The sequence below is a fragment of the Peromyscus leucopus genome, chromosome 3, assembly GCF_004664715.2.
Source record: "Peromyscus leucopus breed LL Stock chromosome 3, UCI_PerLeu_2.1, whole genome shotgun sequence".
NCBI classification, from domain to species: Eukaryota; Metazoa; Chordata; class Mammalia; order Rodentia; family Cricetidae; genus Peromyscus; species Peromyscus leucopus.
The window spans coordinates 149,545,911-149,564,885 of record NC_051065.1 but is presented as its reverse complement, the minus strand read 5'-3'; the positions used below and the strand labels follow the sequence as shown (position 1 = coordinate 149,564,885).

The 18,975-nt window shown below is 53.3% G+C and overlaps 1 protein-coding gene across 13 annotated transcripts in view; it reads right to left on the bottom strand.

The window, feature by feature from the left end:
* The window catches only part of Mical3 (microtubule associated monooxygenase, calponin and LIM domain containing 3), a 217,716-nt gene that overhangs the window by 30,901 nt on the left and 167,840 nt on the right, over positions 1-18,975 (bottom strand). For 7 of the 13 annotated variants that reach the window (XM_037204182.1, XM_028880423.2, XM_028880421.2 and 4 more), the window contains 7 exons: positions 16,185-16,380; positions 9,426-9,673; positions 7,821-7,910; positions 5,872-6,009; positions 4,399-4,461; positions 1,037-1,147; positions 84-230 (listed from right to left, as the gene is read on the bottom strand). In XM_037204182.1, coding sequence (XP_037060077.1) covers positions 84-230; positions 1,037-1,147; positions 4,399-4,461; positions 5,872-6,009; positions 7,821-7,910; positions 9,426-9,673; positions 16,185-16,380 — 993 coding nt within the window. The remainder of the gene's footprint in view (positions 1-83; positions 231-1,036; positions 1,148-4,398; positions 4,462-5,871; positions 6,010-7,820; positions 7,911-9,425; positions 9,674-16,184; positions 16,381-18,975) is intronic. The other 6 variants (XM_028880422.2, XM_037204183.1, XM_028880427.2 and 3 more) reach the window with 6 other exon arrangements.

Below are 18,975 nucleotides of genomic sequence, written 5' to 3'. Positions count from 1 at the left end.
GCTCTATTCTGAAGGCCTCAAGTGGGGTGACCAGCATGCCCTGCGGCCTCTGGCATTCTGGGAGTGGTTTCTCCTGCCCCTACCTCTCTCCTCTGGCTTTGGTGTAGCAGGCGGCTTCTCCTCCTCGTTCTCTGACACTCTCAGCTCCAGCTCGGCTTTCACCTTGGCCTGACGCTGTAAGCGGAGTTCGGTTTCGGCGTCGGAAGGGATGTCGTCAGACCAGTGCTGATCTGGGGGAGGTAGGCGAGATACAAACTGTTACACAGTTTGAGCCCTGGCCCTGTTCCTTTTCTGTGTCCTGCTTCCTTAGAGGATTGCCCCATGGGGTGTTCCACTGTGGCATGAGGTCTAAACCAGACGCGGCAGCCCCTGAAAACCGAGCCTCTCACCTGAGACAAATCTGACACAGCAAAGCATCCATCCTGCCTTCTGAGTGTGGGGTTTGTGGAGCCCTGTGGTGCTTTTGCTTTTGTTGTGTGTGTGTGTGTGTGTGTGTATGTGTGTGTGTGTGTGTGTGTGTGTGTGTACCTGCCTGTCCTCACTTGTGTGAAGGCCAGCAGTTGACCCTGGGTGGCTTCCAATGCTCTTCACCTTATCTTTTTGAGACAAGCTGCATTAAACCTGGAGCTTGCCTTTCAGTTTAACTGGTTGGCCTGTGAGCCCCTGAGGTCGGCCCTCTCTGTCCCCACCCTCCTCCCTGCCGGGGCGTGTGTTTACAATGGTGTTATGTAGCTGAACCAGGCAGTCCTGTCTGTGCGGCAGGCAGCCATCTCCCCAACCCATTTGTCTACTTGTAAAACACAGTGACCCCGACACCAGAGGCTGCGACAGAAGGCCAACAACAACCACCGAGACCCTTTTGGGGGTGCCTGGGGGCTCATTTCCCCTTTACTTTCTCCAGAGTTGCCCCCCCAACCCAGCTGCCCCCCTAAACTTTGGCTGTGAAGTATCTTCTGTGAGTTCCACCCACGCTGGTCCTGTTCCCCATGTGTAACAGGAGGTCACAGGGGTACAGAAGGGAGGCTGGGCCCCGTACCATCCAGTTCAGCACCAGTGTCTCCAGGGTCCCCATCTTCTGCAGCCTCCCCTTCCGTCTCGGCGGGCTCAGAGTCCGCGTCCTCTTCTAGGTCATTCTCATCCAGAGGGGCTGGAAAGCAGAGACATTCACGGACAGGAAGAAAAGGGCGGACAGACAAATAACTGTGCAGGGCGCGAGACGGCAGTGATGTACAGGCCACGCGGGAAGGCAGGCCCCTGGACAGACATGGAGTGTGCTCTGTAAGCAGCGTGGGTACCACGGCCACTTCTCCACTCTAGCAGGGCCAAGTGGAAGCAGAAGGCAGCTGCTGGCTGGAGGCATCATCACCTTTTCCTCCAAGGCTGCTGCTACGAGATCCTCAAGTCAGTCGTAATCAAGGGATGCTATGGGGCCCCAGGCAGCTTCTACTAGTACTTATGTACCAGGCCCAGTGCCGGCCACTTCATGTGTCATGAGGTAGTGACTCCTCATTTGGGGGCAGCCAGAGGGTCCTCATGGCCACCTCTGAGTGACAAAGCTTAGTTCTGAGTGTCAGGTGACGCACAGCGGGCTCTGCCCTCAGCTGCACTGGTACATGTATAGGTGGATGCTTTTCCTGAGCTAACTTAGAGGAGTTTGCTAAAGCAAGACGGTGGACCTACGGGGATATGTAAAGCTCCCTTTCTGGACTCAAGAACGGCTCTGCAGGGCTGCAAAACAAAGTAAGGCTCTCCTCCACTTCCTCTACCGAGGCAGACAGCCTCGGAGCCTTACAGCACCTGGCCCTAGCCTGTGCCCGCAGAGGATCTGCAGCCAGCGCAGGGGAGAGCGGGAGGAGGACAGAGGCTCCGCCTGGGGATGCTGTCAGCCTGAGGGCAATGCTTTTGATTGACACGGAGTAAGGCATCAGAGCGCATCTCCATCTTCTCAAAGCTGAGCTGACTGGGGAGAGGTCAGGCCAACCCACTGGCTCTGGCCCAAGTCAGCACGGGCCACTGAGCTCAGGTGACGACAAAACTTGAGAAAGGGGCTCCCTTAGGGGGTGACACTGGGGGACCGTGGGTAGGAAGCGTCACCTTGAGGATTCTGGGAACGCTGCATTTCCTGACGTAGGAGGAGGCAGTTCTGTGAGTTCTGGTTTAATTCCCTACATTGGACACTTTTTCTGTACACTTTCTTTTAACATGTAATTCATAAGATGACGATTGTTCAAATCTATGAAGAACTTTTTATGTTTGTTTGTTTTGTTTTAAAACAGGGTCTCACTATGTAGTTCTGGCCGGCTTGGAACTTGCTATGTTGACCAGGCTGGCCTTGAACTCAGAGATCTGCCTGCTTCTGCCTCCTGAGTGCTGGGACTAAAGGCGTGCGCCACCGTGCCCAGATGCCTGGGTTTAGGAAGCGGTGGCTGCTGAACAGTTAACCTCACCTCCTGCTCTTTCTGAGACACTAGAGCCATCCAGGAGTGGATGGGCCACCAACGCCAAGGCACTCTCGGACGGTGACAGCATTTGCTGAGGTAAACACTGGGGAGAAGCGGCTCAAGGATTCCCACAGGTCTAAACCCTTCAAGTGGCCATGCTGCTTTGGGCCACTCATGAGGATGTTCACCAGAGAACGTGTGAGCGTGATTTTGGAGACACAAACACCCACTGAATAACACCCTGGGCCCCGCTTTGTACTCGGATGGCGAGTCCGTCACTGCACTCTGCCATGTGGTGGTGGTGGTGGTGGTGGGGGAGAGGCCTCTGGAAACCGAATCTGGGTCCATTGCAGAGGGCCTTTGTGTACAACGTGCTTGCTTGAGTGCCTGGCACTGAGGTGGTAACCACATTCTCTCTGGCAAGAAAGCTGGATGCGGCACAAAGGAGACCTGGTTCCCCAGGCTGGCCCAGCCTGCACCCAGCCTGCCCTGGTCCTGGTCTCGTGGTCCTTCCCAGTTTTCCTACTAAGAAACGTCTGCTGTAGAGTCGGAAGGGTGCGGATCCTACACTCCTCGGAATACCTTGAAAGAAATGATGACCACACACACCAAAAGCAATCACTCAGAGGGCTATTGCGCGGCAGCGGCAGAGGCAGCGGATGTGGATGTGTGAGGGGACACAGCTGGAGCGTTGGAACTGGAGGATGGAATTCTGGTTAAGATGGAGCGCTGTGCTGGAAGCGGCCACACGAGTGAGGAGCCACACACTATGGAAGCTGCTGCGAGTGGCCATGTATTTCAGCTGCCTGCTAGGACAACCTCTCTGCTCAGTCTCGCTGTTCCTCCTTCCTCTAGCTCAAAGGGTGATAACTCAGGCTTAGCCACGCTGGACTCCGAGTCCTCCCTCACCTGTGGAGCCCCCACCACATATGTCTACTTTCAGCTGCTTGGGAGGACAATGGGGACAGGCCCACAAGCATCGTCCCTACTGGTCCTAGAAGTGACTGCCAGGACACTGGTTCTCAATTGGGGGGATGCTATCTCCTTTTGGGGGGCACCTGGTGTTAGGCGGACAGTGCTCATCACTGAGAGCAGAAGACCATGTGATACCCCGCAGTGGGAAGGACTGTCTTACCCCAAAAGCCAGGCACCCCTCTCCTCGAGAAACAGGTTTCTAGTGAAATAAAGGACAACTGAGGCCTCTCAGGCCACCTTTGGCCTGCGTACTGAGTGAGATGCTGTAGTTTAGTGTGGGAACCCAGCTCAGGGACCACCTGGCAGTATCTCGCACAGCTCAGCAGTGCCCACAGTCCTCGCCTCTCCTCTTAGGCAACCGGTCCGTGAATTCCCGTTTTGGCTGCTCCTCTGACACACTGGTGGGGTTATCTGATTTCACTCCACCATCTACTGCTACCCAAGCTCGTTTCTACAGGTTTAAAACTTCAGCATAAAAAGCTTCCTTTCAAAAAAAAAAAAAAAAAAAAAAAAAAAAAAAAGCCAGTCGGTGACAGTGCACGCCTCAATCCCAGCACTTGGGAGGCAGAGGCAGCGGATCTCTGAGTTTGAGGCTAGCCTGGTCTACAGAGGAAGTTCCAGGACAGCCAGAGATACACAGAGAAACCCTGTTTCGAAAAACCAAAAACTAACCAACCAAACAACAACAACAAAAGCTTCCTTTCACTTTGGCTTTCCTATCTAACTGCTAATGGTAATTTTTAAAAGGTGTGACTCCATCCTGTCTCCACTGTGGGTCTCCAGCCTGCCTGGGGATGGGGGACGCACTTCCGGTCCATGCATATGGGCTGTCTGACTAAGCATGCACGAGCCCCGCCCACTGGCTCTGCCCTCGCATGCACCAGCGACAGGAGCTGAGTCCTAGAGTTAAGATGCCAGCGGAGCTGCCTAGAGAAAGAGGTTACAATGAACGGGGTGGGGGTGCCACATATCACCAGACTACCTCCGGAGACCGTCTCCAGCCAGGCCTGTACTGCTGCACGGCGTACGGAGGGAAGGCCGGTCACTGAATTTAAAACAGATGATAAATACAGAGTTAAATACTGGTAGGTTCTCGGCAGGGAGAGCTGAAGTCAGTCCTAAAACTCAAAACAGAGGATGAGAAACCAAGACATCGTACGGCAGAGGGCATCCGGAACTGACACAGTGTGTATGTGTGTGGTCTGATGGTAGCCCATGTGACAGGTATTTGGGACAAGGAGAGAAGACAGACGGAACTCCAGAGAGGTCAGCTCTGGCTAGGACAGCTGAGTTGTCCTTGTTCCCATCTTGCGGTTCATCTTGATGTCCTAGAGGATTGAAACATCACACGAAGGCCCAAGTTTTCCCATGGACCATAGTGATCTTCTATAGACTCAGAGCCTTACAGGACAGCTGGCCCTGGGTGGCACCACCTGAGCCAGAAATGGTGATGCCACCACCGGTCCCTACGTGGAAGAAAGATGGCCAAAGAGAACGACATATAGCCACCACGCCTCTAAACGGACTTTGCTTTCTTTTTATTGCTACTCCCTAGAAGAAGCCAGAGGCTAGACATGGTGGTGCCAGCCATTTTGGAGGCTGAGGCAGGAGGATCTCGAGTTCAAGGCCAGCCTGGCTAGCTTGGTGAGACTGTCCAAAAAAATAAGAAAGAAAAAATAAAAAGAAAGAAATAAATAAAAAATAAAGAAAGAAGAAAAAAAAAAAAAAAAAAAGAAAAAAAAAAAAAAATAAGAAAGAAAGAAAGAAAGAAAGAAAGAAAGAAAGAAAGAAAGAAAGAAAGAAAGAAAGAAAGAGAGAGAAAGAAAGAGGGGGGGGGTCGGAGAGGGTCAGGTACAGCGGTGCTCATCTTTAATCCTAGCACTTAGAAGGCAGAAAAGGGTGTGTCTCTGTGAATCTGAGGCCAGCCTGGTCTACACAGCAAGTTCCAGGCCAGCCAGGGATACAGAGTAAGAACCTGTTTCAAACAAACAAACAAACAAACAAACAAACCAAACAAGAAAGAAGCCAGAATAAAACATTTTCACCTCGGTGGGAAACACAGACCCCTTCACCTAGAACTTGGAGTTGAACATGGCACAGAGACCCCAGAGGTCCCTCCATGCACCTCTCTTTACTTTCACTTCTAAATACGCCCCCTTCTCTGGTCCTGCCATGCACCCACAACACCCACTCTGCCAACACACTCTGGAGAGGGCTGAGAATGTCCTGCTGAGAAGCACAGGACAGCAAGGTCTAGGGTCTTCTGAGTCAGGCTCACTTTTCTATTTCGCATCAGGAGAGAGGGCCGGCAACCTCATAACTCACAGAGAACTTTACGTATCTTTGAATGAGAGCCAAGGACAGTGGTCCCCCAGCACTGGGCCTCTGCGGCCGTGGGAGGGTCAGGAATGGGTGCTCTGGATGCACCCTGGACTCTGGGGCTCAGAGCAGTTACCTCTAGAAGTGGAAGACTCAGAGGTTGGGAGCGTCCTCTCCTCCGCCTCTCTCTCACGGATGTGTGTCCAGTGCACATCTGCCTGGATCGCCAAGGGATCCGCTGCGGTTATGATCTGCTGCAGCCTGTTGGTCCCGGCTAGGATGCCAGGTCCCCAGGGAGGAGAGGACAGGGAGGACAGAGGGAAAGTGGACAGTGAAGGGAAGGAGGGGATGAGACACCACAGGAAAGGAGAGAAAGAATTACAGTGTTTGCCAGGACCAGTTTGAATCAGAAAGAGGTGTGTATACACACACACACACACACACACACACACACACACACACACGTTCTATTAATACGGTTTGATTTAGTCATTTTGGGCTTCACATACACTTCTTAGTTCAGTGAGATCCACACACTCCACCTTCAAATGCAGAAGGAATTTTTCCCTTCCATCATGGAATGAATCTGAGGCCCACACTGCCCAGGGTGGAACGGGACAAAGGACCCTCAGCTTTAAGACCACCACGGCAGGGGCTCAAGGACTCAGCTGTTAGCTAGCAGAGCGGAGCTCAAGAGCACCCTTCCTGGCCATCACAGGAGGTGAGGATGGTGCCACTCTGCCTGGAGCCAGCCAACTAACCAGGACAGATATGTGCATTGCCGGGACTTTACCCTCTGCGGTAAAGCTGATGCTGGAGAGAAAATGTCCTTTGGCCAGAGACCACATGCGGCATGCTGGCACCGGGGCACTGACCTGGGGCAGGTGGTCAGCATTGGAAGGTGGGGATGGACGCTAGGAGAGGAAGCAGAGATCTGTCCTGCGAAGTCCTGAACTCCAGCATTCAGGCAGGAGTGAGGCCAATACCCCTGCCCTACTGTGGGGAAGGCCCCACCTGAAGCCCTTCCGAGCCCTCTGGGCATGAGATCAGCACTTACCAGGGCTCCCTCATGTGCTCTCGCTGGCAGAGCCCGGGCAATTCACATGCAGCCCTTACCCGGCAGGACCCCTCATTAGTGCTTGGATCATGCCACACAGTAGGGTTAAGAGAAAGGGACAGCCAGTAACTAAGGAGCACGGGGTGGGTACTGAGGCAGGGAATCCAAGCTATTCAGGCAGTAAGAGCAGGTGCCACCGATGTGAAGGACGCTGGGGCTTCTGTCAGAAGCCAGCGTCCCCCTGGGAGTATATGCTCCCTGTCCCCGACACCCTTAACTGGATACCGCCACTACCAGGACAACTCTGTAACAAAGGAGTGAGGACGTGACTTGGCACAAGCGGAGTCTCCGATGGGGACAGTCAACTGTACAGTGACGTATAGTTGGCCCCCAGACTCTTACTGGTCTCCAGAGACTCACAGCCCATCCCCGAAGACAGTCTACCCAGACGGTGCTGGCGAGGGCTGCTTCACGGCAAACTCACCGACCGCTTAGGTGTGCCAGGACCAGGGAGGGTGAGACAGAGGAAAAGGCCGGTCCTCTGGTCCTTTCTTTGGCTTCTAAGCAACAGAGGAAAGAGTGGAGCCTTTTCTCTGGGTACAGGCCTGCCTTCGGCCAACACATGCAGCCTTGCGTTGTGGTGTGTGTGTGTGTGTGTGTGTGTGTGTGTGTGTGTGTGTGTTGGGGAGGCATCAGCAGCATGGAGACCCTGGGGTGAGACTGGAGAGCTGTGGCCGGGCAGCGAGGTTTAACTGGATAAAGGGAACTCAGAGCAAAAGCTGCAGGGACAGAGGTGGGGCCCCATTCCACAGACCCTGTTCCGGTCCTCTGGGAATCTGATGACTCCTGTGCTATTCTGTGCTCTGTCCGTGGAGGCCGTCGGGGCCAGGTGACCAGCTAGGCATGCCCAGAGCCTTTGAGAGCAGCTTTACGGAAGAGACCTTGCCATGTGGGACCTGCTCTTGGAGGTGCATTTTAGATGGCTGCGTGGGAGCCGGGGTGGAGATGGGCAGGGGCAAAGCGGGTACCTTCACTTGTACCCATTTCTTCTTCTTTTGAGAGATGCTGGAGCCACTGGCCTTGCAGGAGTTCTCTGTCCCAGGGGCAATACTCCCCTTCTACAGCAGGGGGAGCCAGACACCCATGGACAGCACCAAGAGTCCCACAGGGGGATAAGAGGAGAAGGGAATGGAGGGAGGAAAGAGAACAGAGAGCAGAGTTATCCCAGCTGCACGCAAGAGTGTCCTGCCACTGTCCACACAGGCATCCAGGTGTGCTGCCCCAAAGAGGCAAGGCAGGCTGGGGACAAAGGAACACCCAGGGCTTGGCTGAATGAACTGTGAACTTCCCAGCCCGGGAAGTCAAGTTTTCACGAAGGGAAGGAGCGCCAACTCTCCCAGAGTTGTGCTGGGACTAAAAGCTGCTAGGTATTCATCATCACCACACAGAGATAATGGCATCTCAAATGATTCGAACCGAGTACCCTTCCCTGTGGGAGCCGTGAAGGGGATAGGACTCACTCTGATGAGCGTGAGCACACAGAAACTCGCCAGCATGGCGAGGCAGACATGACGGAACAGAAAAACCATGCTCTGGCTAGTCCAGTCTCTTTCCAGCACATTCCTTCTTCATGTCTCATGAAACTGAGTGCATCTGCCTAGAACCCACTTTGGCCTTCAGAGGAGTCAGGGCAGGAGGATGAGAGATGATGCTCTCTAGGGAAGATGCCTAAACATCACCAAGTGTCCCACTGAGCCCGAGCACACCGGGACGGTCCTGGGCAGTGAGCACACAGATCCAAGGACAAGCAGAGCTGACTGGGAGGCAATGCTGCCACCGAGAGCTAATTCTGTGTCCACACTGTCAGGAATTTAACCCCTCTCTCCGACGCAGGGCTGGAAGAACAAGTGCTTGTCCCTCCCTTTGGCCCTGGGTCCCCGGGGAAGTGAGCATGGCTCTCCTTGGGGAGTCAGATCTCCACAGTCCTGGCTCCTCCTCCACAGTCCTGGCTCCTTCCTTACCCTCACACAGGCCCTCTGCAGCCAGGGAAAGAGGGATGCTCTCTACCCAGCCAAGTTCCTTACGTCTCTAGGCCACAGCCAGATAGGAGGCGGAAGAGAAAAATCTCGAGCTCAATGCAAGAGGAGTTTTAGAAGCAACTGGAATGGCTGGAAACTCAAAAACAACACTTTCTTCAGGCCCCGACGGTTACTGACTATGTGACTGGAGCCAGTCTAGTGTGCACCTAAGATCACAGCGGCCTGCTCTCCAGCACCACAGGTGGCGTCTCAAAGGAGCTAACTTGGTCTTATAAAGTTCTCTGCATGAAACTGAAGGGGATAAAAGACATGAAAGATAAAATGAAAAACAGAAGCCACCTAATTTGGACACAGTCCTCAGATGAGCCCTGTCTCCCACTCCCAGTTAAAAATATGAATGTAGACAGGGGACATTTTTCTCAGTCTGCCAGACACTGCGTCCTACCTAAGGTCTGGAAGAAGCGAGGGCCAGAAAACCTCAGGTCCTGAGGGTAGCATCCAGACTCTAACGTCCACGGTACCTCTTACACTCACACCAGAAACACAGCCAAGGGATAGGAGGGGGATGAGGTCAGGACTAGAGACGCTTCTGACCTTCACTGGACTCCTCCTCTTCCTCTTCGTCATATTCTTCCTCCTCCTCTTCCTCTTCATATTCCTCTTCTTCCTCCTCTTCCTCAGGCTCGAAGTTCTTGGAGGCCTCTAGCTCCTCTTCACTTCTTCCCTTCAGAAGGGCATGAATCCTTACTGCCTCCTTCCAGGGAACGCCGCCCAGATCAGAGGTGGGGAGCTGATCGTCCTCATCCTCCTCTTCCTCCTCCTCCATCTCCGACTCGGAACTGCTGAGGAGAAGTAACCACAGAGCCTGAGTGAAGGGACGGCAGCATGTGGAGAGGAGGGTTCAAAGCCACTGTCACAAGCAGCAGTTCCCAATAAAGCAAGGAAGAGGAAGCGGGCCAGGCTGGTACCCTTCTCTGGCCAGGGAAGAAAGAGGAAGGACCGCACTAATGGAGCAGGATGACAGACCCACCCAAGGAGCAGCCTGGCTCGTGGGGCACTGTGGCTACTCCTGGCACACCAAAATCGGAGAGAAGGTCCTTGCTTGCCATTGTTTGGCTGGAGAACTCAATTAGACTCTATGCACGCTGGCTGGAAGGTTCCAGTGAGAACCATGGGTGGGTAGAGATGGGGGAGAAGACCCACGAGGCTGAACTGGCAGGCAGAAGTCTGTGTGTGTGTGTGTGTGTGTGTGTGTGTGTGTGTGTGTGTGTGTGCGCGCGCGCGCGCGCACATGCTGGGACCGAGAACAAGGCAGCAGATCCAGGTCTCTGTGTTCAAGGTGACACCCCTCTATGGAGGATGCCACACCGGAGAGGGGCAGCGAAGGCCCCCCACCCAGCAGGTAGAGCAGGGACTGTACCAAAGGCCCCCGCTCCTGAGGCCACCCTCCCTCTCGTCTGTCCCCGTCACAGCACGAGGCCAGCTCAGCTTGGGCTGAAAGCAGTACTACATCCAACAACTTCTGTAAAGACAAAATTCGCTCCCCAGAGCCCCTTTGTACTCGGGAACCCAAGGCACGCTGGAACGCAGGCAATGGTGCTTGCTCACTTCCAGAGCTCTGTCCAATGGGGGGTCTAGGGTGACAGATGGCCACACCCAGTCTGAATATAGGGACCGGCCACACTAGGAAAAAAGCCAAAAGACTTTTTTTTTCCCCCAGGGGAAAGGGGGATTTTAGGTTGACCTGAAGACTATATCGACCCCATGGACTATCAAAAATTACTATGAACATAATGGAGTCCCAATAAAAACTCCAAAGCCCCAGGTCTGAGTGAATGGGACATCACATGTAGAAACAGGACAGGAATGCTGTCCCTGCTCCACAGGGGCAGGACAACAGCAGCTCCGACTCTGAGAGCTTCCTGGACTCTCCGTGAGGAAGTCTTTCCCCACACTGTAAACAGGCCCTGGCCACGAACATGACAGCTTCCAGAAAGTTCTGAGTCCCTCTCAAGCAGCTGAGCGAGCCTCCTGGTGCTTCTGGTAAACTCCTGTGCTTGTGAGGAGAACGCACCCCCTCTTGTCTGCTGGCTGACGTCTCTCTTGCAGGCTGCGTACACCCCTTCCCCTCTGCCTCTGTTCCACCTAGCTGGTCATTAATGACCCTTCCTCCCACTGTAACAGACCCTGGCCACGAGCACGACAGCTTCTAGAAAGTTCTGAGTCCTTCTCAAGTGGCTGAGCTTCATGGAGCTGTGGTCCCCAGCAGGTAGGCCACGTGATGCCTGCCTAACAGGTATGTGGTGAAAGCTAGGGATCTCGGAATGTCACTATTCTTACACTGTTTATTCACTTCCACAATCACTCACCTATTCATTCATGAATTCTTTTTTTTTCCCCCTTGAGACGGGTCCCATTATATAGTCCGGGCTGACCTGAATCCTCAGTCCTCTTGAGTGATGGGGTTATAGGTGTGTACGGCCATGTATCACTTAAAGAACATTCTGAGACCTGCTAGAGCTCAGCCAATGGACACACGTACTCAGCTGAAGTAGACTGAGTCTTTGTGGACCGTACTTACTCACTGACTACTGGAAATGGCAAAGGTGACCCAGGAAAGCCCACGCATACCATAAGGTGTGTGTTGGGGGGTGGTGTGGAAGAGATCCAGGAGGAGGTGGTTTAAAGTGTAAACATCTGGCCAGGTGTGGTGGTGCACGCCTGTAATGCTGGAACTTGGGAAGCAGAGGTGAGGGTCAGTGCATGCTGGAGGCCAGCCTCGTTTACACAAGTTCCAGGCCAGCCAGGGCTACAGAGCAAGACCATGACCGAAAAAACAAACCAACACCAACCACAAGAAAAGAGGGGAAATAAAAGGACAGGGTGGAAAGCGTGGCACCTGACTTTTGAACATTTCCCACCGTTATTTTTACTGCTCATGTTTCTCCGCTGACATGTTTTCACTAGCTCACTTTCTCGTTAATGACGTGGGCTGTGAGTGCCACTCACCGCTGCTCACATCTGGAGTAAGGACATGGAGATGTCTGCACTCATCCTCCATTTCCTGTCCCTCCACCAGGGCCCAGTGTGCCTTGTCTAGACAGGCTGGGGGCAGGGCGGGGCCGAGTGCGGCCTGACCTCACTCATGTGGTGTCATTAGGATGGCCGCACCGGGCGTAATTCAGGTGATGAGTACATCTCGCTGTGATGATGACTACGAAGCCCGTGATGGCTATTAGTGCCACTCCAGATAGTTTTACGACAGCGCTGGGGTTGTGAGAGCATGACAGAGGGGGCGGAAAGGTCAGGCCTCACTTTCCTCTACCAGCCGTGAGCATATTGCTGCTGCAAAGCAGCCTCCCCGACTGCAGAGAGGACAGAGAGAAACCGGCTGGAGCCAGTAGAAACATCTTTCCAGCTACCTCTATCAGAGGACCTTAGGGCCCCTGTGAGGGCTGCCCAGCTCTTACATCACACAAGACTCAAGGTGTCAACCCAAACCCAGGGCCTCGTGCATGCCTGGTAAGTACTGCACACTGAGCCACACCCTCAGCCTCAAGGCTCGCTTCAGATCCCCCTGTTGACCCAGGCACCTGAACCCCAGGTCTTAGCCTGCTGAAGCTGGAGTACCCACAGCTGAGCATGCCTGACGAAGACAGAAGGGAGTCAGGACTTCAGCAGTATGCCCAGGCTCTTCAGTCCTTCCCCCCGAACCCAACAGTGTGATTCAGTGCCAGCAGCTGTTGGGGTGCTATTCCCCACGAATCTGGTCCAGTCACACGGCTCTGAGATGGATCTTATGATTCTAGGTCAAGCTCCCTAGGGTCTCCCTCCTCTCTTCCTCCTTCTCTTTCCTTCTTCTGGACCTCATGTGGTGCACAGGCTGACCTCAAATTGCTACGTAGCAAGGATGACCTCGACCTTCCCATCCTTCCGCCTCCACCTCCCAAGTACCAGGGTACAGGAGCACAAAACCACATGCTCCTGTGCTGGGCATTCAGTCCAGGGCTCCCTGTATGTTAGGCCAGCACTCCACGGACTGAACTACATCCTCAGCTCCTTCCCATTGTGACTGGACGGAAACAGGAAACAAATGGCTTTGACTCAGGGTAAGCTGCTAGTCAGCGGTTCCAGTCTGCTCCGCCGCAGCCCTGGGTCTCAGTGACCCTGACAACACTCTGCTGCCAGGCAGGGGGCTAGAGAAGGCGCACATTGTTCTCTACATTCACCCCCTGGAAATCGCGCATGCGTATCAGCCAGGGCTGGCATTCCTTACTGCCTCTGCTGGAAAAGGGGCTGAAGCCGGAAGAAAGGGGCAGACAGGGACTCCTGTTCATTCACGGTCTGCTTGGAGAGTGGCTTCTCCTCTTGTTGCTCTGCCGGTGACATCAACCTTGGGGAGTCCCCTGAAATTCTGACTGTCCAATTTGCAAAAGTCACTTGTTTGTTCCAGGGGCTCACTGACTTCATTTTTTAGATTTATCCATTTCTTATGTGTATGAATGTTTTGCACGTCTGTGCACCACATGCATGCCTGGTGCCTTCAGAGATCAGAAAAGGGTGTCAGATCCCGTGGAACTGGAGTTACAGAAGGCTGTGAGCCACCATGTGGGTGCTGGGAATCGAACTTGGGTCCTCTGCAAGAGCAACAAGTGCTCTCAACCAATGGGTGGTAGAGCTGGACTTGAAGTATAGGTCTGATTCCACAGCCATGGAATCTCTCTGAATTGGGGGAGAACAAGCTCCTGGGCTGGACCAGAAAATTCACTCATGCATGCACTTATGCATTCATTCATTCATTCATTCTTCCTTCTCATGTAACCCAAGTTGGCCTTGAACTCTTGATCTCCTTGCCTCTGGGATTACAGGCATGTACCACTATGCCCAGCTTGGACAAGATGATTTTTTTTTTTTTTTTTGAGACAGGGTTTCTCTGTGTAGCTTTGTGCTTTCCTGGAACTTACTCTGTAGCCCAGGCTAGCCTTGAACTCACAGAGATCCGCCTGGCTCTGTCTCCTGAGTGCTGGGATTAAAGGCGTACGCCACCACCGCCCAGCCGACAAGGTGATTCTTAAAAGATGTCAGGTCTCATGTTCAGGGCTAACCCTCACTAAGGAGGCAGAAAGCTGCAAATGCAGCTGACTGAACCTGAACTTGGTGCTATAGGGAAGATGGATAGAACGCATCTGTTTCAGGCACCTTACCACTTCCCAGGGAAGTGAGGCAAAATCCGTAACTCCTGCTCTGTCTGAGGTCCCTCACTTTATGAAGCATTTGATATGGGTTTATTGTGATTTTTTTCCATTTTTATAAAAGATCTTTCATTTATGTTCACACTATCAAAGACAGAACCCCATGTTGAACATGCAAGGAAAATGCGTTCCCACCGAATCATACCATACCTAAGCTGCTGTGTCCATCATGTCCCCCCCCCCAATAGAATTTAAACAGGCATTTTTGTATTAGGCAGATGCTGATTTCATATTTGGCCCCCACGCATCCCAAGGTTAAGCCACTTGCTCTGCTCAAGGGTTTATCAATGTGCTTGGCTGAGCTGTGGGGCTGGCAATGAGAACTCTCCTTCACCCGAGGGCAGGCGTGGAGGGTGTGCCCCCACGGGCACTTTGGATGCACTGCAGTTATATGACTGTGGCCAGAGGTCAGTGAAGGCTCTGGAACTGTGCCAACAAGGGGCTGTCTCTTGAGTGTGCAGGGGAGCTGTTTGTGGAGCCAGCCCAAGGGGCAGTTCATCATAGTGCTCGCCCCAGATCTTCCTGCTAGGATGCGGCTGAAAGCAGTTCTGCCCAGAAATGCACTCTGGGAGAGTCTCGGGCTGTTAAAGAAAGGCTGCCTTATCTATCACCATACTTCTGCTCATCACCTCTGACTCAACGTTCTGGGTCTGGAGTCTCAGCTCTGGCACAGGAGTCCTGTGAAAAAGTCTGGCTTCTATGGACTCTGCCCTTCCTCGTCATCCTCTTCTCTCCCACCTCTACTGACACAAAAGACTTAGGTGTAGTAGGTAGCCATTCCAGCTTTGATCTGGCAGTTCTAACCCCCATTGAGGCTTCGGTAACTGTCACGCCTACAAGGCGGGGCAAGAGAGGACCCTGAAGACCCGAGATCCGGATGCACTGCCTCTCTTGTTTCCTGGACCCTGGACGCTGGAGGTAGACCGAGCAGAGTTCTCCAGAGAACACCACCGGACTGCGCTACACCTTTCCCAGACCCTGTAACCTATCCCTTCACTTGTGAGTTACCCCACAAAATAAACCTCCCTTTTAACTATGTGGAGTGGTCTTAATAATTCCACCAATACTCTGGGCCACGAGAGCATCATATACAGGTTCAGCTGCTGGGGTGAGAGGACGCATGCATGCTTCGTCCTGAAGACACTGGTCAGCTAAACAGAACTGACACTGACTGGAGAAGCCAGACACCGCCTGCGTGTGGCCCCTGACATGCAAGGTCCCTGCCCCTCTTTAACCACAGAGAGGTGAGGTGGCTTCCCTAAGGCTGCAGAGTGAGTAACCAGGGGCCCAGTCACCTCTCCTCGGAGCCGGAATCTTCTGCGGAAACACCCGCTCCGAGGAGGCTCGCTCTTTTCAGCTTGCTTTCCTTCCTGTGACGGTCCTTCCCTTCCCACGGACTTGGAAGCACCAGCTGGCGGATGGCAAGTGTGACTTACCGTTCCTGTTACCTTCCCAACGAGTCACAAAGTGCTAGGGGAGCGGGCTGCATTCAGGACATCTTACAGGTCGTGGCCCTTTCCAAGCCCGCTCCACCCAGTGAAGGCGACCTACACTGCTGTAGACTTACAGAGTCACACAGGAACCGATCTGACCTTGACGCTGTAGGGGGAACATGGCGCAGGGCGGCAGGGAAAACAGGAACGACTCAGGGCCTGGGCCTAGGAAGTCTGAGCTGGAATTACGGGTCCCGTGCTAGTTACATCAGTGTCCTCCCCTACAAGGGGACAACACACATGGCCCACATCTATCCCTAGGACTCTCAGGAACACATACACGGTCAGCACCATACAGAGGAAACGCCAAATGCTTAGACATGCTAAGGACTGCTGTAAACACAGTGACCTATCTGTTCCTTAACCTTCACGCTGATTCTGAGGAAGACACTAGATACTAGAGGTATTACGTCATAGATGAAGAAACAGAGGGACTTGCCTACTTCACAGCTGAGCAGCAAAAAAAACCAAGATTCCAACCCAATCACACTGGTTCAAATCCCCTTGCTCGTCAAGCTCTTTTGCTGCCAGTTGAATCCAGGGACCCAGTAAGACCACCGCCCCAGGGACACCTCCCCCAGCCAGGCAAACCACGGGCATGGGCTGACCTGCTGGCTGCATCCTCCTCGGTGCCCTTGTCTAGTACGCTGCTCAGGTTATGCTCGGCCTGTGTCTCCTCGGGCACCTCCTCCAGCTCCTCTACCTGCCTCACCGATGGGCGGTAGTTCTCCAGCTCGATCCTCTCAGGGGTGCCTCTCAGCCTCTTGGCGATGCTGGGCTCCTCCAGGCCATTCATGCTGGAACCTGTGGGAAAAGCAAAGAGGCAAGTTCCGAGGATGAAGCGCAGACGCGGAACTCCAGCAGTGGATGACGGGAGCTGGTGCTGGAAGAAGGGGAGCGTTGACCATTGGGACAGCCATAACCCATTTCTCAGAAGAGATACATAGTCCTCTGGGAAGTCAGAACATGGGCGACTGAAAGCCGAAGGGTTGTGGACTGGCCTGAGAGCGGGAAATGAGGCTGGGAGGTGGGGCAACACTTCCCTAACTAGGAGACACAGAGACCACACATCCTCATCTACTTCCCGTCAAGTCAGGATGGAAAGATGCCACCTAACAGGTGACGGTGACTGGTTTGAAGGAAGGGTCTGTGTAGGGCCTTCAGATGGGTCTCTCATCACCAGTGAATTAGGAGACTCACAGAGAGAGTGTCATACTTCCAGTAGCCCACGCCAGGATGGACTGAAGTCTGGCAGCACTCTGCTAAGGTGTCCTGCAGGTGACATAGCACCTGCCTGTGTCCTGCCGCCACACATGTGGTAAAGATCCTGTAGAACAAAGCACGCCACAAAGGTGGTGCTGAGCCCTCCGCACGGCTGTTCAGTGGAGAATGGCGTCAGGCTTGGCAGTGTGGGGCCGGTGTGCCTACCACCTTAGCAGCACACAAGTACACTTTCCCTGTAGACATTCAGCTCCGAGGGGAGACTTAGCATCACACGGTGCTCTGTCCCCGTCACTCTCTCACTCAGGGACCTGAGCTTCTGTCGGTGATCTCTGCTTGTCGGTTAGAATGACTGGGGTCACCAGCAGGTCCTTTTTGAATTCTATCACTCTTCTGGCATATCTTGCTTTTAAGTATTTTTGAGTAACACCATATACTCAACAGTGTTTCGAAAACTTAAAACACTACACACAAAGCCTCCCTGTCTCTTTAGTTTCCTTCCATCTACAGCAGGTGCCCTCACTTCTTACCCCTACAATTCCCCTCTGACACTCCCCCCCCCCCCAGTCCTGGTCAGAGGCCCCTCGTTTATTCCACAGTGTGCCTGCCATGACACCACACAGGTACACCCAGATAAAGCCAGGTCTGACCCTGACTCCCCACCAGGGACTGGCGGTGTCGGAACATGGTCCAAGAATGGAGTCGTGTGACCTTAGTTTCTTCAAAACAAGGAATTGTTCTTAGAATGTGTCTGCGTGCCCCTCTCAAGTGTGACAGACAGAAGTGAGTTTACTTCCAATTGCTCATCACAACTGGCGACTGTTATTTGTTTATATGCGTCTATGGGAAAACATGTTTTCCTTGTGTGCAACTTGTCCTTGTGAAGGTGTACAGTTTGAACTCATGAGAACTTACTCATGTGATTTTTTTTTTTTAACCCTCAGAGTATAAATTGTCTGGTGCTCTGAATAAAGTTGGCTATTGCGTGAGACTTTAGTCGGTCTCATTTTTAGGCTCTAGGTTCTATTCTCCCAGGTCCCACCGCCTCTATAGTGGTGGACATGGCAGAAAGATCTTAGAAAAACTGCAATCTTCTCAAAGTCATACCCTGGCCTGTGGACGGGATGATGCCTGCCTCCTACGGCTGGTATGGATGTGAGGGTGCCAACTCTGGACCGCCAGCATATGGGCTACCACCTTCTTCTCCCACAGGGCAGCACTCAGCAAATACGGGTGAAGACACATACCCGATGTCAGTAACATCCGTGCATCCCTGTGGTGCGAAGTAAATGGAGTTGATATCCATTTGCTCTGGACCATAAACTCAGTCACCCGACAGAGACAGAAGGAAGAGGTGGCAGCCCTGGGCTAAATGCACACACACACACTTGTGCTTTAAGATACAAAAGGAAAGGCAGGAGCAGGCTAGCAAAGCAGGTAAAGCCCTCTTCACAGCGTCCTGATGACCTGAGCTCAATCCAGAACACATGTAGAGGTGGAGGGAGAGGACCAATTCCACGAAGCTGTCCTCTGCCCTCTATATGTGTGTTGTGGCACCCCCCCCCCACCGCACATACACACAACAGTAATAAATGAAGTTGGTGTTTTGTTTTGTTTTCAAACAGCAAAGACAGAGCCCAGGCGAGAGAGGGCCAGGAATGACCACAGGTTCCCACTAGCAGGTCCCTGCCTGATGTCGCGTTCTAAGCGCCAACAGATAACGCCCGAGGTTTTGCATGCAGTCCCACACCAACCCAATTGAGGATGACAGGTCTCTTCTCAGGCAGACCTGAAATAGTTGAGCAACTCTGGTATCCTGACTAGTTGTACAGGAAATGCTTTGAGGGCTGGCACTACCGTCGTGTACAGCTTTTTGTTGTTGAGACAGGGTCTCTAGCCCAGGCTGGCCTCAAATTCACTATAGCCAAGGACGATCCTCCTGCCTCCCAAGTGCGGGGGGGTTAGAGGCATGTGCCACCCTACCTGGTTCAATTGATACTGGGGATTGAAGACAGGGCCTCATGAATGATGGGCAAGAAGTGACCCCCAGCCCCAGCCTATGTTTTCAACTCTTTTGCCACGGCACGGGGGTGGGGTGGTAAGGGATGGGGGAGGGGTGCGGGGAGGTTAACAGGCAGGTACAGGGTTCGGTCAGCACATCTGCTGCCCTCCCCAGGT